Here is a 24,954-nt window from a genome sequence, read left to right on the forward strand (position 1 = left end):
CAACTCCATTAGTGCAGGTTTCTGAACTGTTCGACAAATGGTAATTTATCACTTATAACACACCTGTGAGGTAGGATGAAAAAAAAAAAAAGTATGTACTTAAGGTCTTTCAGTCCAAAAAAAACCAGTTCAAACTACTGCAATGCTTCTCAAATGAAGAGGCACATTTAAGTGGTAAATTAAAGATGCGAGACTGAAAAGAGACAAAAAAGCAGCTCTTGTCTGAAGTAATGTAGGAACTCAGAATATTATGAATCACTCAGCAGCAGCAGCATTGACTCAGACTGATACCAATTAAGATGGCAGTATACAGCAGTATAATGCAACTTCACTTTCTAAAACTTCAAATCTTCTTTCCCTTTCACCTAGTATTAACAGTAGTCTTTCCACATTAGCAAATGTAGTTAAGCCAGTTGTCTTTTCTAAGATAAACAGGTTTTAAACTGTCATTGCAAAGAAGGTTCTTTAGGTCTTGAATAATTGTGGTAGCTTTTTCTGACCTTTTCCAATATGAACCTCAACTCTGGCAAACTGTTTAGAATGGAATTCTCCATAGCAGGTGTTTGCTTCACATCAGTTAGGTGCGGTGGGGAGATCAAGTAAATGAAGCACTAATCCTATGGAAAATTATTTTGTGATGCAAGTGCATATCAGAATTCACATTCTGAAGGGAGAAGCAAGTATTAAATTGTATGTGAACCTTAAATCAGATACTTGGTAACTCTGCAACCCTCACAATCTCTCCATGCCATTTGGGTCACTCTTTTTACTAATGTGTACACAAATTTGTAAACAAGATTATGAACTAAACAAGTAATTATTGAGGTGAAATAAACTGAATTGTGGTGGTACATAAAATATTTTTAATAAATTCACCAGTGAATTGCAGAAGTTTCTGTAAGTTATGTATGCAGAAGCATGGTATTAGTATTTTGGCACTTCAAGAGGGATTGAAACTAACAGAAGAATAACTCAAACAAGGATTCTTTTTTTCTTCTTTTAAATGACTGCTGATATCTACATGGAATCAAATCTCCATATATGCATGAAGGTAGGCAGATATTTTTCTTGTCTCAGTCTTTATCACTAAGATTGCTTACAAAAGAAAGTTAGAAATATTCTTAAAGCCTAAACAGACTAGATTGAATATGATCATAGCTATATCTGGGTTTCTACCATCTTCTAAATCACCTGATAGCCAGCTCATGATAAATCCCTAACTGCACAAAGCCACCATTATATAGTTCTGCAATGATGGCATTCAAAGGCTATGCTGCCACAACTCTGCTGTTAGTACCCAAAACAGGAATGAAATACTAGAAGCTTCCATACACACTACAGTCACATCTCCCAGCTATAACACACATGTACAGGACTGAACAAAAATGTACTCAAACCTGGTAATCCTGTTTCTGACAACTGGAAAGGAGTTGAAAGAGGAGAAATAGACCAAGCATAAAGAACAACTCTAGTTTCTAGTAAAGTAACTCTTGAGTTAAGGAAACCCGTATGCTGATGCTGTGTCTGTATTTTTGCATTTAATAATGCTTACTAGCCTTTTCTCCCATATATTTGTCAAAACCTATTTTAAATGTATTTATACGTTTAGCATGTGCAAAACCTATGGCACTGAATTCCACACTTGAATTATGCCTTATGAAAAGGCACTTCCTTGTTTATTTTAAAGCAGCTAACTTGATACCCACTTATTTTATGAAAACCATTAATAATTATTTCCAATTCATCTTTCCCATGCCATTCATAATTCTATACTCTTTTTTGTTTCCAAGCTGAAGTTCTTATCTACTCAGTCCCTCCTCACATCATCAAGCTGTACTATTTCTTGTTAAGCTTCGTTCCCTTTAGAAGTGAATGACCACAACTGCATTCAGTATTCAACACTTGAGGGCACCACGGACTTACCATGGCATAGTGATTTTTTCTGCTTTTTTGTCTGATCTTCTACCAGTCATTTCTAATAATCTAGTTGTCTTTCTGATTACTGCTGAGTATAAAGCTATCATTTTCATAGAAAAAATGACGCTAAAAGATCTCTAGAACAGTTGCGAGTAGTTTAGAGCCTGACGCTGCATATGCATAGTTGGAATGATTTTCCCCATGTGTGTCGCTTGACATTTATCAGTATTGAATTGCACGTCATTTTATTGTCATTCCACTCAATATCTCGAAACCTTCTGCAACTCTTCTGTCAGTTTTAATTCTCACTGCTGTGAATAATTTAGTGTCAGTCAGTTCTGCCACCTCCCTATTCATTCCCTCTACTGGATTAGTTATAAATAGCATATGTTGCAACACAGATCTCTGTAAGGCACCATTCTTAATATACCTAATTTTTTTAAAACTGATCTCTATACTTAGTAAATTTAACTAGTTAGAAGTTGTTCTGTCAGAGGGTAAGAGGGAAGAACCACTGATGGATTTGAAAAGTCTTTGGTGCATGACTCTCAAAGTTTTGGAAAATCCAAGTATACTGTCCAAAACCAGAACATCTGTCCCCATAATGTTCACTGACTTCTGCAAGAAAAACTCTACTAGTGAGGTATGAGCACTGAGGAAAAGCTACACTCACTTTCCTACAGTATTTTATTACTTAGAAAAATCAGATCTTTTGAAAACAAGGCACAATTTTTATAGAAATTATTCTGGAAAGTCTGTATGTTACTTTAACCCCCAAAAGAGAAAGAGAGACAAGCCACTGTTTCAGAGTGGTTAAGTATTCACCAGCTACTAGGAGGGGCTTGAAAAAGAAAACTAATTTCAGTCCTTCTCTGCTTGTTTCCATTCTTCATGAGATGTCAGACACAAGGTCTGCACCCTAAATAAATGAGCCTGCTTTGTTAGAAACAACAAACATTGCCTCAGCTTTACTTAACCTCACTGTGCAAAATCCAAGCTCCACAAGTACCCACTAAAAAGCAGTTATAACGCCACAAGGGCTCACAGTGGAAGGATCCAATACACTAAATCCCTATTTAGCAGGAGGTAGCCCCTCAGAATGATGATGGAGAACTAAAGTTCCATTCACTTGTGGTAGACAGCAAGGATGAATTCACTGAACTTACCTTAATGTGGTTAATATTAATGACCTAAAGAAATCTCTCCCTTGATTAAAACTGAGTTTCAGAGCTCTTCAAAGCAGTGCTTAAGGCCAAAGTCTTGACATTTGGTGTTTCACTGGGTGGACAGAAAAAGTAAGCAGGCTTAAAGCCTGTTCCAGTAGCATTTGTGAGCCATGCTGTTCAAGTGAAAATCAGACTCCCGAATTAAACTTACATAAAGAAACCACACCATCCATTCCATGTAGCTATCATATCCAAACTCACAAGTTGCTAAGCCCATTACTGTATTTCCAGGGATTTTTCTAGAGATAGCTGGTTCTTTTCAGTGTGCATATGTTTAACTTACAATTACTCAGAAGTATCTTCTCCTTATCCACTATTCAAAGCAGAACATACCAAAGCAAAGACCATCCAGCTCCCAAACCCTTTTTTTCCAGTCACATGTAAGATCCACAACATCCAACATCACCTTGACATTTATTCTCATTAAAATTCCACATACAAAGGTATTGCTAAAAGTGACCATGGAATTAAGATCATGCTGCCTTCAAATTTCTTAAAGCATTTGCTGGAGGCACAGCATGCTCCTCAATGTTTTAATATTGCCAGTAATCTCTCAGAATGTAATAGAAAAAATAATCTAATGCATCTTAGAATGAACTGGGGAGAAGGATGACATTTCTTAATTTTTTTCGAAAAGTCTTCAGAACTTCAGAATCTTCATTGAGGGTTTGGCTTTGGCTTTTTTTTTTTTTTTTTCCTCCTTACTTCTGGGAAGAGACAGCACTGACTGACTCAATGTCAGTACAGAACTGGTTTCACAAAAAAGTCTCATTTCATGGACAGAAAGCCACATGGGGTGTAGAATTTTAATCTATTTGAAAAGGGAAAGTGATTGAAGAAATGCTGTACAATATGTTCATACACTGACAAAATTAAGGTGTCAGTGGTTAGATCAGAACAGACTGTGGATGAAGAACGCCACTGATGCTGAATCAAGAAAAGACTAAGATTAGCAGAAAAAAGCACTTGCAGAAGTTTCTAACCCTTGTGTTGTCATCTTTGGTGAAAATATTGTCAACTAGTAGATTTCCATGTCTTGCTGCTTTTCCCCTGTGTTCACATCAAGCAACTAATCATGTTCAGGGTGCTTTTATTTTAGCCTGATTTTTAAAAATAAGTTTTAAAACCTTGAGGAGGAGAATCACTGCTGACAAACTTTTGCCTCAACTAGAGAACTTTCATGCTTCGGGTAAAACATCATCTGTGCAGTATACAGATCATTTTTAGGAGCTAGTTAGAGTATAGAAAGGACTCCCATAGGAACTGACTGCCATCATGAACCTCATCACTGCTCAAAGTGCTCTGAATTAGCATATGTCCTTTTTTCAGGCAAATAAATATACTTAACAGAGAAAAGAAAAATGCAAATGATACAGTCAGCATGGAATTCTTCCACTTAATTATATCTAAGACTTTACCAAAATTTGAAAATAAATATTATTATAACACTTATTATCCGAATTTAATAAATACTTTTCCAGTTTTGGTACATGGAGAAAACAGGCAGTTGGACTTGTGTCAGTTTAAGAAACTGGGGTTTATATTCCATTCTGGTCTATAGAGACTCTTCCTGATGGCCTTCATCATCATAGTTGTGTACCTGAAAATCTACAGTTTTGTCAAAGTTTGCCAAGTCACACTTACTGTTAGTCTTTATATCTTGTAAAAATGCACAGAACTGCATGCAAAATGAAATTACTGCTCACTACTGGTTTTCATTTGAGCACTTTCAATTAATTTCCCTTGACTTTATCACACTTAGCAACATATAATAAAGCCAGTCCCTGCAGAAATGAATCTTCTTAATAACTGCCTTCAGGTTGATGGTAATCAGAAATTTGATCACCAAAAATCAATTTATTCAATTTTCTTTGTCCAAGGTACAAATACAAAGGCAAATCAAACATGAACTAAAACCCAGAACAAGCAGTTATTTTCTTCTCAAAGTGGAAAAGAACCTGAAACGTTGCTCTTAAAATCCTATTAACTTACGCAATTGCCATTGCAGCTAAACTAAAACCAGAACTGAACTGAAAAATTTACTAGTTCTTCTTGCTAAATATAACCTCACTTTTTATTAAATTCATTAAACTTTATTAGAAATGCATTTAAAATGCATTTCTGATTAGAGACTTTAAAGCAATGTCACAGTTGTAGTGGAAAGAATGCATCCTCTCAAGAAGGTTTTGGCCTTCCCCCCTTGCCCCCTCCATAAAATGCTGTTTGTAACCAACTGTGTCTAAATGAGCAAGCCAGGCATCAGAAATCAGCCTAGGATACACATTTCACTCCAGTAAAAGAGTTTCCTATTAACCGTTGTTATACGTAAATATTGATCTGGAAGCTTGAACATGACTTGCTTCAACTTTCTAAAAAAGCACCAAGTTCCACTGGGTGCTGGCATTTATATTCATAGATTCCAGTCATGCTCCGCGAGCAGCAATTAGAAGATATCCCTTGAGTAACAGCAATTCTAAAAATATTCTGTATGCATCACAGAAGATGAAGTACCACTTTCCTCTGAAGTAATGTATGCTGTACATTCAAGTATAATTAGCACACTAGACTTCGTAAATAGTATTAAACTAATTACTGTTTGCACCACTAGTGGCAGATGTGGTTAGAGATTATTAATTACAGTGGACAATTTCTTGAATTTAACATACCAAATACAAGGCAATTTATCCACTTTATTTTGTGTCTGAATGGCTATTTGCTGAATGTCAGGAGGGCTCTTTTAAATTAGGAAGAACTGTTATTTATGAAAATGAGTGAGTTAAGTAATAGATTTTCTTTTCTCAAAAAGAAAAAGCTGTTCATTGACAAGGATATAATTATTTTTAGTTAATAAATTTCAAATATATACCTATTCTAAATCAGGAAAACAATTCTACAGAAGTGGCATGCGTCCTAAATTTACAAGCATTGCATAGGCAGAAGTTTTATCCCTAGCTACCTAAGGTTAACTGATGTGCTCAGATGGATTTTAAATAAACATCTAAAACTTTCAACATATGTTATGAAGTAAACTGTTCCCCAGAAATTTACTTAAATAAAACTCACCTACTGCTAGCCAGGGGTTACTTAAAAGAGTGGGATAGTCATTCCCTGGCTTCAATATAATGTTCTGCTGAACACAAGGATGGGAGCAGGGGAAGAAGAGTCATAAAGCGGACCTGTCTCCTTGGTGCTATTTTTTCAGGGAAAAACCCCCAGACCATTAAAGTTCAAACAGCTAGAGGAATATTATTTAATGTGCTGACACAAGGTATTGCAATTTCAGTAAATGTTGATGGACGTCCATAAAAAATGGTCCATATTTCTGTTAATATAAGACACACTGATAATCCACAGAAGTAAAACGGTTATTTTAAAAAATTGAGGTGATTCTAGAATGATACTGTCATAATACAGTGACTTGCAGGCTGACAGGCATTTAGAGAGATATCAATAGGCATTCATACCTCAACTACATTCACATTTCTTTTCTAGAACATTGTTTGCCATATTAAATTGAACTGTTCAGTTCTGTACTATTTCCCCTCTGACTATTAATTGGTTAGATTTTTGCGCATAAGGACTATTTTCTTGAATACCACTCTTTTGTGAGCATTACTAAAGTAAACATTAAACTTCTTTACATTCCAATTTTTTTTTATTTTACTATTTTCATTTATTAAGACTATATAACCTAAATACCCAACTAACACACACACCAAATAGGATTCAACTTCTAAAACCACTTAGTTTCTAAGATTACCCATTCTTACCTAGCACAATCCCTAACATCACTCATTTGTATGTATTACAATTTACTAATGCCTTTCTTGGTTTAACTGCTATATTGAGTATGCCCTTAACCTAATTCCAATACAAACACATAGATTTCAGTTTGAATTAGATGGTCACCACAGTACGTATGGTGGGTTATATGTTTGGTGGGAATTTAGGCTCAGAAAATGCATTGGTACAGGCTACAATCATTTGTCAAACACATTCAAACATTTCAGCCTACTGATTTGCTGACAACTGTTTCACAACATAATTGTTCTGACTTCAGCTAGCTTAGCTCACAGTAAATCATTTAACCAAAAACTTCAAAGAAAACAAATCTTACTGGTGTAAGAAGCTTACAGTATATGTGCATTTGGTAATTGAATTGCAATTTTTAATAAGCAATCTGTTATGACTAAGCAAAAGAAAAAAACCACCATAACTGCTATTGATGATCTTATTAGGAAGAGTAATGATGGAATGTGATCTTCAAGCCTCAGAGGTGGTCCTTCCAAGCTATGTTAAAAGCATAATGACAAATAAAGTGGTGAAATTTTCACTAATATATAGCAACATAGTTGCTTTAAGGCTGAAGAAAGACTTACAGAATCAAGTGTTATATTTACATGAAAATAATTTTAAAACTGCTATTTCTAAACTTTAAGCCCTTCTCATTCTCCCTCTAACTTCTCAACTAAACATAGTAAACTGAGTCCAAATGCCTTGCTGCTGCTTTGAAAATTAAATCTCTCTATAAACAATAATCTTCCTGCCAAATAGAACCACAATACATTTTAAACCATATTTTTAACAGTTTCTAGATCTTCAAAACATTCTATTTATCAATTTAATTAGGCCAATTATCCTGTAACTATTTAATTTGTTGCCATACTTACGGTCAAGCGATGGATTGTCAACAAGACAGGATGCTGTGTTACTGCTTCAAAGGTTGATAAAGTAGTCTTAATCAATTCTTCTGATGCAGCTTGCCCTATTGGTAAAAATCATCATATTTCTTTACAAAATGCAACAGTTAAAATGCCTGCATGTAAAAGTACTGCAATATCATAGGTTGCCTTACCTATTGCTCCATCCAAGTTTGTTTCTCCTGAATCTATGGATCTGATAAAATTCTACAGAAGAAGCAGCATTTATATTAAAATACTTTAGAAACAAAAATTAAGAAGCATAATCACTGAATAATTACACCATGGAATTCTTTAAGGGACTGTGTAAGCACAAAATGTTAATGTACCTACATTAGGAAACACTGTTGTAATAATTAAGATATGAAAGACTGAAAGCATTAATGATCTAGCTGTTACAACATAGAATGATCCAACCCTGCTGCCATGGGCAGGGGCACCATCCACTAGACCAGGTTGCTCAAGTTTGCAAGTCTGTAATGCTGCTGGACACTTAAACGTAGAGTACAGTGAGGACTATTACTCTGGCTAATGTCAGGAATGATAACATTTCCAGCTAAATGGACAGTAATTAAATGTCTTCACTGTTAACAGAAAACTGTAATTGCTTAGAAGACTTTGAACTACCTTCGACATGGCTATGTTAGAATAAATCACTGAAAAGACCAAAGACCCTCACGAAAATGCAATTTTGCTGTTATTTGTACCATCTTTTTGATCTCCATGCATACTACACACACCATGGATACAGCTACACACAGGAGAGCATACAAAAATGCATATCCTTCTATTAAAAATTACCCAAATTGGTCACCATTTTGAGGAAGAGGGACAATGAAATTATTAATAATCTGGGTCAAGTAGATGTTGTACAATTAGATCCATTATTCTTTTGCCTTTTAATCTTGATTTCACTCTTGTGCTTTCACTTCTATGCATAGCTGTTTATTTCACAGGAGATGCAAAAGATGCATGTTAATGTTATTAACATTTGCTGAAGAAGGAAAATTCTCAGCAGCATTTATAGTATGCTCTTTTTTACTAACGCAGTATTTACTACACATAGAATTTACCATGGATAAACATCTTTCTCATTTTCAACTGGCACACATATCTATTTATATGATTTAAAGCATTAAGAAAATGATGCTTGTTTTATATTTCACTATCAATTAAAATTTTGTTATTATATATTAAATTGGCAGAAGTGTCTATATGGGTTTTCTTTTTCTCAGTATGTAAGAAACATCTGAAGGATTCTTCTCTAATTAAAAATACAGTTAGAAACTAATTACATATTTCATCATTTAAATGCATCTCAGAGGCAGTCATAAAAAACAACTGCTTCTATAAAAAACCTTTTATTTTCCTAATCATTTGAAGAAAATTACAAGTTATTATCTAATTAACTTGTTTTGGAAGAGAGCAAGTTATTCTGTTTGCTCATTTAAGACAGCTTCACACCTAACCATACTCTCAAGACCAATTTGGAAAAATCAATATAGCTGGCGCACAAATCATTTTGGCTACTAATGCTTATTTCCTTAATTTTACATTAGAAACACAAGCAGTAGATGTAATTATACAAAACCCCAACTACCTGGGGTTTTTTAAGCAATGGAAAGGAACGGGGTGTATATTCCACTACAGATGAGTCTGTGCCCTATGCACTCCATTAGGAGCCTACTATTGCCTGTGCCTTTGGGGCAGAGCATGTCCTCCATGTATTTCTATTCATGGCTGAAAACATGAAAGGACTGTCCCAACTCCCTCTCAATTTCTTTGCACAACGCTACTGAAAATTACAGTGATGATGGAAACAACTTCAAAGCAGCAAGAAAAAAAATTCTCAATGAACAACAGTTACAGGAAAATAACTACTCTCTTCCTTCCAGATACCAAGCACACATCTTTCCACTCCTAATCATTTCTTATTGAGTAAAATTTTTTAATAAATCAGGAAAAAAAAGAGAAAAAAACCACAAAAAAATTGAAAGACTGACTTGCTAAAATCTTAGAGGCCTCAATTATAGCACAGTACTTTGAAAAAGTACAAGCTGATGATCAAATGTCCCTTTATGGATGTCGGTGGGAATGCTGCTAAACACAAAATTCCAAAGTAGGCTGTTGCCTGTTAGAATGGATAGTTACTCTTCCAGAAATAATTATATTAGTCATATCATAACACAGTTATATAAAATGGATACAAATTTGATATTTATCTTCCAGATATACTACTTCCCCTCCCTTTTTCATGCGTAAATTGAAATAGTATGTGTAAGTTCCTGAATTGCTTTGTTTGATGGAGACAGAAGCACAAGATGCAGGAAATAATCAGTAAAGTAATGTTCTCCTCCTTGATCTGAGAGGAAAGCTGTGCTAGTGTAACTAGCCTGAATTCCTCACTCAGTAGTTCAAGCAAGCTGGAGTAACATCAAAAGAAAACTTACATTGTACCTGGTCTGCTGTAATATTGTTGACAGAAGAATTTCACCTTCTAGAAGGTTGATCCAAAACCATTAATAAATCTACTGCCTAGTTACAAATGCTTCAAAGAGATAAAGGCTTTGTAATTTAACATCTGCAGTTCTAGAATTTTTTTTCTTCATCCTAATGTTAATTTTTATACAAATATTTTAGTAAACCTAAATTAGACCCACATTTTCTTGGAATCAAGAGTCAAAGGAGAAAGAGAAATGAATCTGAATAGTAAACTTTAATCTAGCTCTTTGTGGAGAAGCATTTCTTCATGCTATTGTGGAAGTAAATACCTAGTTGTCATTTATGAACTCATGCACTTAAAAGTACTCGCTGAACTCTGATACGCAACTTTAGAATACACTTTTTTCTCATTTAGCAGAAACAACTGTTTTCATATGAGGAAATTACGTTACAACAGTACTACTTCATTTTTGCTATAGTATCCTATGGCACAGTTAAAAAGTTCATTTTCTATTGCTAATGTTGTAAATAGGTTGTAGATGTTAACGAGAAATATCTTAGCTCTGTAGCTTACAGTACTCAGCTTTTCATCAACTAAATATAGTGTAAAAGTACTAGCAAGAAGAAAAAGGTAACAAAAGGAAAGAATACTTTAAGTATACATTAAATTATAATCTATCTTTCATTTGTACTCATAAAATACTAGCATAAAATTCTAGAAAGAATATTCTGTGTAATTTAAAGCTAAACTTTTCTAGTCTAAAATAAAGCACGCAGGAAATTCTCAGTTTATCAGGCATGTGCAGAGTTTCTTTATAATTGAACACAGGATAGCATATTTTCCCTTTGACCCAATAGATTACTACAGAAAATATTTTCTGATAATATATAAAGTTTGGAATATAATCAAGGCTTAAATTTTATATTCAGAATAAAGTTCTCTCTCCCATTTATAAATTTAATGCAATTTTATTACATTAAAATAATCCCCCAGATTTTATGCATATGTGTATTTTGTAAACAAGATCTAACTCAGATGGTTATACTCACAAGTAAGGTCCCATAGTTGAAAAGAAACTCCTCTGTCACTATCTGGGGACGAAATACCTATTTGAATTTAGCAAAAGTTGAAAAAATTACATTAAATGCATATCTTATGACCAGAAAAAGTAAAACATGTATTTCACAGCCATGTTAAAAAAAGAGAACAAAACATGTATTTGCTTCTATCATTAGAGTTGTCCTACAATGTGCAAAAATAAGGCTTATATCTTTAATGCTGTTACATAGCTGGAATACTCATCAACATCTCTACACATTAATAAGAGTTCTATTTTATCCATTCTGACCATGATCAGCAGAAATTAGATTTTGGGAAACTGCAAGAATTTGTCCTTTGTTTAACAATTGGGGGGGGGGGGGGGCGAGGGAGGACACGGGAATCTACCTGGGATGTCACAAGATGAAGCACTACAGGCATCATAGGAAGGCACATCTTCAGCTGTTTGGCCTGAACTGTTGATGGGTGTTTACGTCCAGAGACACTAGTTAGGGCAGTGAGAATGTCACCTACGCAAAACAACATTTCAGATTGGTCTAACATAATTGCTTCACTAAACAGCAGCAAATGACATATAAAACATCTTTGTTCCAGTATGCTCTGTTCAATCCCATCTTCTTCCTCCTGCTAAAAGTAGCGTTCATGTAACTGCATGATAAATCAGGCTGATCTAGCACTTCTCTTTCCTAGCTCGGTGTTCAGCCAGGCCTATTTCCTGCTCTGGCTACAGGGATAGGCGTGCAAATGTGGCAAAACGGTGAGGATAGAAATATAAGGCAGGTGTAGAAGCAAAGATTAAATTACCCCTCTTGGCAGGGTGGACTTACACTGGCTTTAGGTGACTACATATGCATGGAATTATACTCTTGAAATTCTATGGATGCAGTTCTATTTCCAGTGAAATAAAAAGCAAATTCTCATGACTTTCAGGTGACCAAGAGCTGAGTTCACCATGATTAGTGGGTGACATAATGCTCAAGCAGTATGTGTTTCCTGCAGCATAGTACCACTGGAAGAAAGAAACAAACACCCTCCCCACGCCCTTCCAAAAGATCTCCCCACCAGCTAAGCATATACACAAGTTTAACAACAACATCAGCAACCTAAAGCGACTGGAATTCTCCTGTTCTCATAAAAAAAAAGGTAGCAGTAGGTCACTGAGAGAACTTAGTTGCCTCCATAACAAACTTCAGGCACAATAATGAGGGAACAAAACTTTAATTGCAATAGTGAAAATTATACTTCAAAATTCACAAGAGACATGTATAAGTCAGGGAACATTATGCTAAATTTGCGTTACATTAACTATTGCCTCAGAAAAATAAGACCTCTTCTGCATGGGATAAAGAACAGAAGCAGCAGGAGAAAAGTCACAGCCTGTATGCAAAGAAGGAAAATTCTGTCCCTATAGCTGGAAAATATTAAAAGCCAAATCCTGTCTGAAAGAACACTTAGTATATTTTTTTCCCTAACAAGAGATCTGTACTAAACTGTAAAAGGGAAATCACATAGACATTGAACAAATAAAGGATGGGATTCAGTATTTTATATGATTTTCATGCCAGAAAAGGGCCTTCCTTTCAGAGCAAGTTACAGAGTTTATTCATGTTGAATAATACCAATGCTTTTCTTCTGCTCCCATGGAGTTCAATTTTCAACATAAGCAGAAATGACAGAGCCTGGCACTAAAGTAAGCTGTAAAAATACCTAGCCTTAAAGATTTGACTCATTCTATAATATACTACCCAAGAAAAAGAAAGCATTGCCTAAAACTCTCCAAATACATAAACAAAAATAGTTTTTTCATCAACACATTTTTGTTTTGAATTACTCGCAATACTGCAATTCAACAAGACCTCTCTGTGGTTAGCAACAAACAAGTTACTGAGCAATCTACTCTCTTTCTATGTTTTAAGGCCTATATAATCACCACATTTGCCAATTTTGCAGTTGATAAATAGATAAATATGGTTACTTTAATTTTTAGCATGATATAAGCAATTTATATCTACTTCCTAGAAATAGGTTAAATATTATAAATGCAGAAATAAAATTACTTTCTTACCTACAACAGCTGAAAACTTTTAAAATTATCCACAAGTTTAACAATTTATTTCATTTGTTTAAGTGTATCTTTAAGGACAATTTCTAAAACTTGTTAAGCTATTTGGTTTATAGCTACATCTGGTGGAAGAAGATGGGATTGGTAAGGAGCTTACATAAACACACATTAAAAAAGCCAGCTAGGATTAATTCTAAATCAACAGCTAAACTGCTTTTAACTGTTCCAGTTTGCAAATCTGGTTATTTTTCTTAGGAGCCCATAGCTTTTACCTCCTCAAGCAGAACATGTTCCTTCGTAATACAGCAATAAAAAGAAAAAGCCTTCTGACAAATGTGGACAAATATGGACGGACAGCTTAATCTTAATAAAAACAATCAACACACAAATCTAGCTTGGAAAGGAAAACAAAGTGTAAAAATTATGCTTGATATATCAGTTGTCTACAATGCATTGAAATTGTACATCAGTAGTAAAAAATCCCAGCAGAATACATGTTAAAGCAATTGATACATTATATATTATATATTATAATGACAGCAAGTATATGTTTGATGTATAGTACTTGCAGGTTCTGAGGAAATATCAGGGCCTGATGTATTAGCTGCATATAGTACATACAGACAGTAGGAGGTGAATTTCTGCCTCAAACCTTTATCGTCTGAGACTTCCAAATCCTGAAATATAGCCAATATGCAAACCTGATATTTAGTTAGAAAAAAGGGATCAGGTATTTGCAGCAAGGCAAAAATTTGCACTGTCATAGGAAGCAAAGTTTCTTTTAAAAATAGCAGCATGACATTTACATCTACTGACCTTTGCAGTGCTACCATTTCATTTTCAATATTCTAGTGATAATGTAGAGCAGATGAAAAATAAATCAGGTATCATCTCATCAGAAAATAATTATATGAAAAAAATGTTTTATCATTTAATAACAAAGCATACACAATCAGGGTTGGTTTTGCTCCCTTTCTTTTCTTGAATACTCACAGCATCTCCTTCCTTGTCTTCCTATTCAGCTTTCTTACTCTATTCTGTGGGAGATCTCACCCACCAGAAACTTTAATAAGAATTTTAATGATGATTCAGACTGGCCACACCAATCTCATACTTTCTCCTTCCTTCCTTCTTGTCATCTTCTTCCTCCCTTCTCCCTCTTTCCTTCCTTCCATCCTTCCCTCCCCTTTTCTTTCTCCATCCCTTTTCCCCCTCCACTCTTCCCCCCACTCCATTCCTTCCCTTCTCCTCCCCCCTCCTCTTTCCTTCCTACCCTCTCTTCCTTTCCTTTCTCTGCCCTCCTCCTTCTTTCCTTTCCTCCTTAACTCCCTTCCTTCCCTTCTTTCCTTTCTTCCTTCACTCACTCCAAATTAACTTTTTAAAGTAAAAACTTCACCTTGCCTCATATAACATATAACACAGCCTTCTCCAGGAAAGACAACCCCACTGTTCTTACTGATGTAGGGTAATTTCTGTGACATTTCTTACATTCAATATCAACCTTATGTTCAAATCTCACCAACAGATCCTCCTTAATTATAAAGATCTTATCTATTACTATTGTACAAATGGCCAAAATTCTCATCCTGTTTCATCACCCTCTCTTGACTGACTCCCCAGACTCTCAAACTAATTTCTTTCTACTCCAGTTTCTTCTTTGGTTGCCCAATGAGTCCAAATTATGCCCTGCAATTTGCAAGTTTTGTCCTATCTGCATACATGCTTTTCACAGTTCCTTCTGCAAGTCCCCTCTTCCCCAGTACCTCATCCCACTATGACAAGTTTCAGCATATTCAATGATCACAGGACTTTAGCTGCTATACTCAGGCAAATTTCTGTTAGAACATGTGTGAACAGCACAAAGTTCAAAGTAGCTTTTTGTCATTCCAAAGGCTGAAGTACTAGTGAAATTTGAGCAGATATTCACAAAATTGTCCAAATGCATCCCCTTGGCACAAAACCTACTTTGCTGAAACTTAAAGTCCTTATTCTGAAGTATAAGGGATGGGCTGAGGTAGCACTGATATTCTCTCAGAGACAATCTTTCCATCTTTTCTTATGCGTGAGCAAATCAATTTCAGGCATCTAGAATAACCTTAGTATCTAGGCTGAAATTTGCCTGAAAAAATGCCTGAAGCAAATACACTGAAACTTGTATGTTGAGTAAGTGATTAACACATACTCACAGATATGCCCTGTTGCATCTCTCCTAGCTCTGTGCTTTATGAGGCAGATTTGCTCTCAGGTTTTTCAAAAGGTATTCAAAGGTTTGGAATACCTTTAGAACATTAATAAAACTTCTTGTACATTTGGGCCTCTTCCTGACTGAGTTGATGGGGCTTACCAATCAACAAATACAAAACATGAATATAGGAAATCATGCATTCCAATACAAAATATCTGATCATGACATAACTAAAAAACTTCATGAAGCTGGTATCATGCAAACTTTATGTAATCAGACAAAACAGTCTTTCCACCTGTATATGTAAGGAGATACTTGTTTCTCGAGGGAGTCAGCAAAGGTAAGATTTGTTCAGTTAACCAACTGAATTTACCTAGAATTCCTGGCAGCTCCTGCACAATGTGATAGATGAGAAGATCCAGGCACTTTGACAGGTATTCACTGCCGCCTTGCTGCTCTTTTCCTGGCATAGTCTTTCTGCTGTCTCTTTCAATATACATCACGAGTCTACATTTAAGCAAGTGCAAAACGTTACCTCTCATAACAAAAAAATTACACTGTATCTCAAAAATACTACTGAACCAGGCATTTCTAGTATCTGTGGTTACAATCAAGACAATACATTAGTTTTGGCTCTGTAATTTTTTTGAAATTTTAGACTTTCACTTTCAAATAAGTAAATTTTAAAAATAACACAAAAGACCAAGTCAAGGAACAAGAGGAAAAAAACCACCTTAAGCTACTGTAAGTAAGCACAACTCTACTAGTTTAAATTAATATATGATGCTAACATAAGGACTGAATCCCTCTGCAGACTTAGACTAATTTTAAAATCCACTTTACTTTGAAAAATATGACCAATATACACAATATGAGCAAAAGACTAAAGACATTCATTTTCAAGATTGCAGAAGTAAGAATAATTTAAGTCAATGTAACAAGAGATCAATCTTTCAGTCAAGAAAAATCATACTACAGCCTATCAAAATGTTAGCACTAGTTAGAATAGCCATATTGAAAGAGACAGAAGTCCAAACTAGCCTTACATACTTTCTCTAGAAATCTGGTGCTCAAAATTTCTGAAGACAAACTCAGTGCTTACATTCTAACCAGTAAGTGCTGCGTAGCTATGCTGTTCTGCAGAATGACATTTCTCATAGTAAACTATGGTAACTAATTTATTAGCCATTGGCTAACCTACAAGAGATTGCTTTAATAATACACCTGTAGCAAAATGCTTCAGGCAGCATTTTTAAATGCTCATTTGAATAGACAGAAGGGCCAGACTTCCCTTTAGGGGCATAATATTGACATCTTTGTTTCACATTCAAAATCCCTGGGGGTTCTGTGCAAAGAATCATCAGCCACTGGTGACTGAAATCTATGCTCTGGATTTTAAAAATGTACTTCAGTACTAATTTTTTTTTAAATACCCTTCTTATAATCAATGCTGTTTTACAGAAGTATGAAAATAACTTATTTAAACTGCCTTAGGTGTACATAACAAAACTGCAGGACTCACCAACACAAAATTTTATCCTAGGACGTGTGTATTTCCACCAAAAAGCCAATTTATTCAATGAAATAAAAACTATCTGTTGTGGTTTTACCCCAGCCAGCAACTAAGCACCACGCAGCCGCTCACTCACTGCCCCCCCACCCAGTGGGATGGGGGAGAAAATCGGGAAAAGAAGTAAAATCATGGGTTGGGATAAGAACGGTTTAATAGACCAGAAAAGAAGAAACTAATAATGATGATGATAACACTAATAAAACGACAACAGCAATAATAAAAGGATTGGAATGTACACATGATGCGCAGGGCAATTGCTCACCACCCGCCAATCGACACCCAGCTAGTCCCTGAGCAGAGATTCCCTGCTCCCCCTTCCCAATTCCTATACTAAATGGGACATCACATGGTATTAAATACACCATTGGCCAGTTTGGGTCAGCTGCCCTGGCTCTGTCCTGTGCCAACTTCTTGTGCCCCTCCAGCTTTCTCGCTGGCTGGGCATGAGAAGCTGAAAAATCCTTGACTATAGTCTAAACATTAGTGCGCAACAAATGAAAACATCAGTGTTATCAACATTCTTCACATACTGAACTCAAAACATAGCGCTGTATCAGCTACTAGGAAGACAGTTAACTCTATCCCAGCTGAAACCAGGACACTACCTAAGAATGTATTTTACAGGATTACGTCTCTAAACAATGCATGACTGCTATGGAATACTGCAACTCACCTTCTCCTTGCTGAACTGTGCTACAAAGATAGAGATAAATCAAAAGACCCATTCAGTAACTACCTTTCACCTCTGCAATAGCCTGGATGCAACACATTCAGCTGCACTTCCCAGAGACTATGGGGACATCTTTTATTTTTCTTGCAGTCTCTGGAAACTGTATTAAGTTACAAGGAATTTTGATTTGTCTGGTAGAATATAACTACTTAAAAATCTGACATTACACTTCAAATAGAATATTCCTTAAAAAAAAAGCTTTAAAGTTTTTTAATATACAAAACCTGAATGTTTTAAATTAAAAGGGTGTAAAGCCCTCTAGCCTTTCCAGACAACCAAGTAATTTCTACTCAAAAACTGTTTAACTTCGAACAAAAATGACAAAAGATCAGAGTTTTCTTAAAGAAAAAAACTCATGCAAACACTTCCATGATTTAACAATCATCTGATTCTATATGGAAATATGTTTAGATCTGTTTAAGTTTTACTTAAAATAGGTTTAATAGACTTCAACATGAGTGGTTTTGTTGCTGGGGGGAAAGGGGTTCATTTTTTAAAAGCATGTTCTATTAGCTAATCACTTTTGAGAAGCATACAAAGTATGTTCATTTATTCTGAGAGAGGAAAGTACAAAGTTTACATAAACTCATGAGTTCTCTCTTTTTGTGTTGTCCTTCCCATCGCAAAATCATCATAGAATGGTTTGGGTTGGAAGGGACCTTAAAGATCATCTAGTTCCAACCCCCCTGCGATGGGAAGGGACACCTTCCACTCGACCAGGTTGCTCAAAGCCCCATCCAACCTGGTCTTGAACACTTCCAGGGACAGGGCATCTACAACCCCTCTGGGCAACCTGTTCCAGTGCCTCACCACCATCACAGCGAAGAGCTTCTAAATCTACCCTCTTTCAGTTTAAAGCCATTACCCCTTGTCTTATCACTACATGTCCTTGTAAAAAGTCCCTCTCCAGCTTTCGTGTAGGTCCCCTTTCAGTACTGGAAGGCCGCTATAAGGTGTCCCCAGAGCCTTTTCTTGTCCAGGCTCAACAACCCCGACTCTCTCAGCCTGTCTTCACAACAGAGGTGCTCCAGCCATCTGATCATCTTCATGGGCCTCCTCTGGAGTCGCTCCTCAGGTCCACGTCCTTATGTTGGGGGCCCGAGAGCTGAACACAGTACTCCAGCTGGGGTCTCACAAGGGTGGAGTACAGGGGGAGAATCACCTCCCCTGACCTGCTGGTCACACTTCTTTTGATGCAGCCCAGGATACAGTTGGCTTTCTGGGCTGTGAGCGCACATTGCCAGGTCATGTTATGCTTCTTGACAACCAACATCCCCAAGTCCTTCTCCACAGGGCTGCTCTCAATCCACTCATTGTCCAGCCTGTATTTGTGCTTGGGATTGCCCCGACCCACATGTAGGACCTTGCACTCAGCTTTGTTGAACTTCATGAGGTTCGCACAGGCCCACCTCTCAAGCCTGTCAAGGTCCCTCTGGATGGCATCCCTTCCTCCCTCCAGCATGTCAACCACACCACACAGCTTGGCGTCATCAGAAAATTTGCTGAGGGTGCACTCAATCCCACTGTCCATGTCACGAACAAAGATGTTAAACAGCGCTGGTCCCAATACTGACCTCTGAGGAATGCCAGTCACCACTGCTCTCCACTCAGACATCGAGCCATTGACCGCAACTCTTTTGAGTGCAACCATCCAGCCAATTCCTTATCCACCAAGTGGTCCATCCATCAAATCCATGTCTCTCCAATTTAGAGACAAGGATGTTGTGTGGGACAGTATCAAACACTTTGCACAAGTCCAGATAGATGACGTCATTTGCTCTTACCTTACCCACCAAAGCTGTAACACTGTTGTAGAAGGCCACTAAATTTGTCAGGCATGATTTGCCCTTAGTGAAGCCATGTTGGCTGTCACCAATCACCTCCTTATTTTCCATGTGCTAGCATAGTTTCCAGGAGGATCTGCTCCATGATCTTGCCAGGCACAGAGGGGAGACTGACTGGCCTGTAGTTCCCTGGGTCTTCCTTTTTTCCCTTTTCAAAAATAGGGGCTATATTTCCCCTTTTCCAGTCAGTGGGAACTTCCCCAGAATGCCACAACTTCTTAAATATGATGTATAGTGGCTAGCCACTTCATTCAACAGTTCCCTCAGGACCCACAGATGCATCTCATCAGATCCCATGGACTTGTGCAACTTCAGGTTCCTTAGTCTCGAGCCTGATCTTCTCCTACAGTGGGCAGTTCCTCATTCTTCCAATCCCTGCCTTTACCTTCTGCAATTTGGGCGGCATGGCTGGAGCACTTGCTGGGGAAGACTGAGGCAAAAGTCACTGAGTACTTCAGCCTTCTCCACACACCAGGTAACCAGGTCTCCCGTTTCCTTCCAGAGAGGACCCACATTTTCCCTAGTCTTCCTTTTATCACCGACATACCTGTAGAAGCTCTTCTGGTTGCCCTTGACGGCCCTGGCCAGATTTAATTCTATCAGGGCTTTAGCTTTCCTAACCTGATCAGCAATTTCTCTGTATTCCTCCCAGGCTACTGTCCTTGCTTCCACCCTCTGTAGGCTTCCTTTTTGTTTGAGTTTGTCCAGAAACTCCTTGACAGAATTCTTCTGAAATTGTCTTTCACATAAAGATTTTCTAAAAATATGCACAACTGTTTTTTCCCCAATAGTACTGTTCAGCTAAACATTGTCTTGAGAAAATTGTACACATCCATATATAGGCAGGAAAGCATTAGTATCTCTATTTTCGTTTGACAAATTCCTCAGTCATATGTAGAACAATTCATCAGTTACTTTTATTTCGTGAAGAATCTCAGTGTTCTCTCTAATGGGCAAAACTAGGCCTATGGAAACACATTTATTCAATTCATATGATGCACATGTTTGTCTTGCACTCGGCAATACATGAAAAAATATGTGTTACTATAAGTAAGTTAAATACAATGAGGCATAAACTGCTGTCAATGAAGCCAGGTTTGATTTTTTAAAAATTTCTTCAAGTACCTATATTGCATGATATGGCCATCAGTGAGCTTTTACACAAAAAAACCCAACCCAAGTTTTCTCAGAAAAGATGTGAAGAGTAGAGCAAAAAAGGGAGAATTTGCAGAGAGTTAACAGCCCTGAGTAGTAGGAATGGGAATAAGATCTACTACTTAAAAAGAATAAGAACTGTTCATTTATAAAGATGATAAACATGAAAAAAGAGAAGATTTAGTCAAAATTCAGAAAACTGAGCAGAGACATGGTAGGACATGGTCTTCAAATATACAGAAATCACTGTAAAATGAAAGACTACATTGTTTTCTGTGCTAACCTGTAGAATTGAAATTTCAATGAGAAAACAAAAAGAATTTTGGGGTGTTAGGAATAGCTAACAATTAGAACAGCTGTCAAAAAGACGTCATGGAATACCCACCAATTTCCACCAATCATTAAAAATGATTTCTCAAGCATAACAGACCTTGACCTGGATCAGAAGGGTAGATTCTGCAACCTCTCAAGGCCTCTTTAAAAACTGTTTTCTAAAATTCATTCATTCCCTTCTACCAGTAACATTTACCCTCAACATACTTAAAATCAGCTTTAGATATCAGTAAGGTTCAGCTACAACTTTACGAGCGTCTCAACAGGGGGAAAAAATGCATGCAGCTGCCAGATGACTGAGACTAAAACCAGGAGGTCTCTCACTAGCAGTCTTCTCCCTTCAGTTCACTAAGCTCACAGAGAATGAGAGACCTCCAAGGAACTAAAGATTGTCTTGCATGCTCTGAGGACATATATAGTCCATTTACCCCAACAATTCAAGGACCTGTTTTAAGTCAACCTCTGGTAACAGAAAAGGATGAAGATTTTTAAAGGATGTTTAATATATATTGTTTATTTTACAGAGATTCAACACTGGATGGCAGAACATGCTAACAAGAAGGGTGAATCCCTATTTCTCCCCTTCTGCGCCTTTTTGTTTTGTTTTGTTTCATACAGGCTTGCTGGTTTTTTTTTCCTGAAATCACTGACTTGTGTAATTGTTCCCTCCTGCCTTCCATTTCCATGTTTTCCCATTTAACTGAGCACCAAACTTTCCTGTTCTTTTTCTCACTATTTTTCTAGGCCAACCTTAGGTGTGTAAGGCCAACAGGCTATGCTAAATGTGAGATTGTAATAGGTCTCCAGGTAAAGCTTTTCCTTTGAGGGCATATACAATATGGCAGCTGGAGACAGATAACAGAGAAAGATTTTACTCAGAAGTTATGCTTTTGTGCATAATTAGGCTTTTGCAGACTGTGAAAGTCTGTCAGGAATACTACCCTGTCTTTCCATAAGTGTCCATCTCTGCAGACAGTAGAAAAGAATTTTAAATAAATTCTTTAGGGAGGAAGTTCAATCTCCAGGGCAGTCTCTATTCACCTAGGAAATTCTCTGAAACCATTTAGATCCAGAAAAAACAATTCAGTGAGACTAATCAGAAATTACTACTAGTTCAGAAAAGGGTGAAATTATAAGTCTCAACAAAACTTCAGGTTGTATACCTCCACTCATTAACAGGTAGCCTGCCTCTGCAAATCATGGAGGAAACAAGGAGACCAGAAAACTCAGGGTGATTAGCAAAAGAAATTAATTTGCATATTGTAAGCAAACAAGTGCTATTTCAGCCAAAAAGGTCTCATAACTTCTCTAGCTGTATCATATGTGGAAAAACAAAAGGTATGGAATGGACTACCATGAGACAGGTAGAAAAAAGAATAACAGGTGAGTTGTATCAATGTTGTGTAAGAAAAAAATCACTTCAAAATTACATTTGATATTACATATAAATGCTTTTCATCCACAGAACTCCAAATCTCAAAGTACTTCGGAAATTCCTAGTGGAATTTCCCCAGTGACATCCATTGTCAAGTTCTTGAATTACACACTCCCACCACAACTAATTTCATAATTTAAAAATATGTTATGACAGATTCAGAGAATTTGGTTTAAAAAACAAAATCTCTGCGAAGGTATGTATAATTTGGATTACTAAACTAAAACTAAACAAAAGCCTTTTCTAATGCCAAACTGAACAAGATTTAACCTGAAGCAGTAGAGATATATGCAGTGCTGCCATGAAACAATTATTACTGTTTTATTATCTGCATCATATCCTTTAACGGATGCATACTGAAAAATTGCCTTCTATTGATTATCATTATCATAAACAGATTTTATAATCTAAAGCAATATAAATCCTGTTACAGGCATTAGCTGCAACTGCTAAAGACAATAAGTAAAATTGCTAAAGACAATAAGTAAAAACTATGCACATTTTACTACATACTTTGTATTTCTCAAATCAAACACCTTCATAATGAGAATTTGAGTATATCAAACATTTTCAGTAGTTAGCCAACTGATTACTGCTTACTGTAATAGCAATTTTGAATTTATGAGTCTTAATTTTGAAGTAAGTTTTCTGTCACAGAACTGGAGACATTTAACTAAAATACTCCAACAGAAATTCAACAGTATAAGCCTAAGAATATCCACTATCTCTACTGGACTCAAAAGTCTTCCAGAGTTCAGGATATTATGGAAGTAGTTGTCTCCACATATAATGGGTCATTTCTCCTCCCTCATCCTACTGTAGCCATTTTACTTTCTGGATGTAAGAGAAAGGTTTTAGCCTACATGTGCTATCCTGTCAAAAGACACACTGTTCACTGAAGAACAATTATGAAGTAAACATAACTAATTTAAAAAAAAAAGGTTTATCAATTCAATAATGTGTTATATTACGTATTGGTCCCTAATCAGCTCGCTCTGGAGCATCACAATAAAACAGCAGCATAAAGCCAAAATTTACAATACAAAATAACATACCAAATTCACAACACGTTCTCTTCAGAAAGGCTGCTCATTGGAAAGCGTTCTAAAAAAAGAGATCAAATTGTTGATCAAAATTGTTAAAGTTGTTCTCCTTCACAAAATACCTCAGGCAGTGTTTCCAGTTTGTGTGGCAGGGTTTTGGTAGTGGGGGAGGGGCTGCAGGGGTGGCTCCTGTGAGAAGCTGCTGGAAGCTTCCCTGGCTACAAGATGGACCCCCCGCTGGCCAAGGCCGAGCCCATCAGCACCTCTGGGAGAACAGATGTAAGAGGGGAAACCTGTAGCACGGGGAGGAGCTGGGAACGTGAGAGAAACCCCTGAGCAGACAGCAAGGTCAGTGAAGAAGGAGGGGAAGAAGGGGCTCTGGAGGAGGTGAAAGGACCAGTGCTGGAGCAGTTCATGAAGGACTGCAGCCTGTGGGAGGGACCCCACGCTAAGGAAGTTCATGGAGGACTGTCTTCCATGGGAGGGACCCCATGCTGGAGCAGGGGAAGAGTGAGGAGTCCTCCTCCTGAGGAGGAAGGAGCAGCAGAGACAAGGTGTGGCGAACTGTCCCCAACCCCCTTTCCCTGTCCCCCTGCACCTCTGGGGGTGACGAGATGGAGAAAATTGGGAGTGGAGTTAAGCCAGGAAGGAGGGAGGGGTGGGGGGAAGGTGTTCTAAGGTTTTGTTTTACTTCTCATTATCCTGATTTTATTAGTAACAAACTAAATTTATTTGGGGTTTTTTCCCCCCCAAGTTGAGTCTGTTTTTTGCCCGTGACCATAACTGGCGAGTGATCCCTCCCTGTCCTTGTCTCAACCCACGAGCTTTTAATATTTTCTGAGCGAGCAGCCTCATGGTGCTTAGTTGCCGGCTGGGCTTAAACCATGACAGGTATAAATAAATAAATAGTAACTGTCAGTACTGGACTTCTGTCAGACATCTCTCCAAACATACAGCTCAGTCCTATGTGCTATAACAAGCATATGAATAGCAGCAGCCATTAAAAATGTAACCATTCAAAAAGTCACTTACAAATCATTAGAGACATTTTACAGTAACCAGAACACATCACCTGATAAAACATTTCTGGAAGTATAGAAAGATACACATGAAAAAGAAACTTGGCTTCAGTACTTACTCTCTATGACCTACAAAAATTGGGGTATCTACAGATTTGTATGTGAGTGGAGGGGTATATAATGATAGCACCCCACAAGATGTGCTGTCACAATGGCTTCATGGTGTAACT

At 37.0% G+C, this 24,954-nt stretch overlaps 1 protein-coding gene across 2 annotated transcripts in view; it reads right to left on the bottom strand.

The window, feature by feature from the left end:
• Window positions 1–24,954, bottom strand: part of ULK4 (unc-51 like kinase 4) — a 256,275-nt gene that overhangs the window by 149,166 nt on the left and 82,155 nt on the right. For both annotated transcript variants that reach the window (XM_049817203.1, XM_049817204.1), the window contains 5 exons: window positions 15,966–16,099; window positions 11,733–11,854; window positions 11,336–11,392; window positions 7,999–8,050; window positions 7,814–7,908 (listed from right to left, as the gene is read on the bottom strand). In XM_049817203.1, the coding sequence (XP_049673160.1) occupies window positions 7,814–7,908; window positions 7,999–8,050; window positions 11,336–11,392; window positions 11,733–11,854; window positions 15,966–16,099 (460 nt within the window). The remainder of the gene's footprint in view (window positions 1–7,813; window positions 7,909–7,998; window positions 8,051–11,335; window positions 11,393–11,732; window positions 11,855–15,965; window positions 16,100–24,954) is intronic.

Source organism: Accipiter gentilis, chromosome 14 (assembly GCF_929443795.1).
Source record: "Accipiter gentilis chromosome 14, bAccGen1.1, whole genome shotgun sequence".
NCBI lineage: Eukaryota > Metazoa > Chordata > Aves > Accipitriformes > Accipitridae > Astur > Astur gentilis.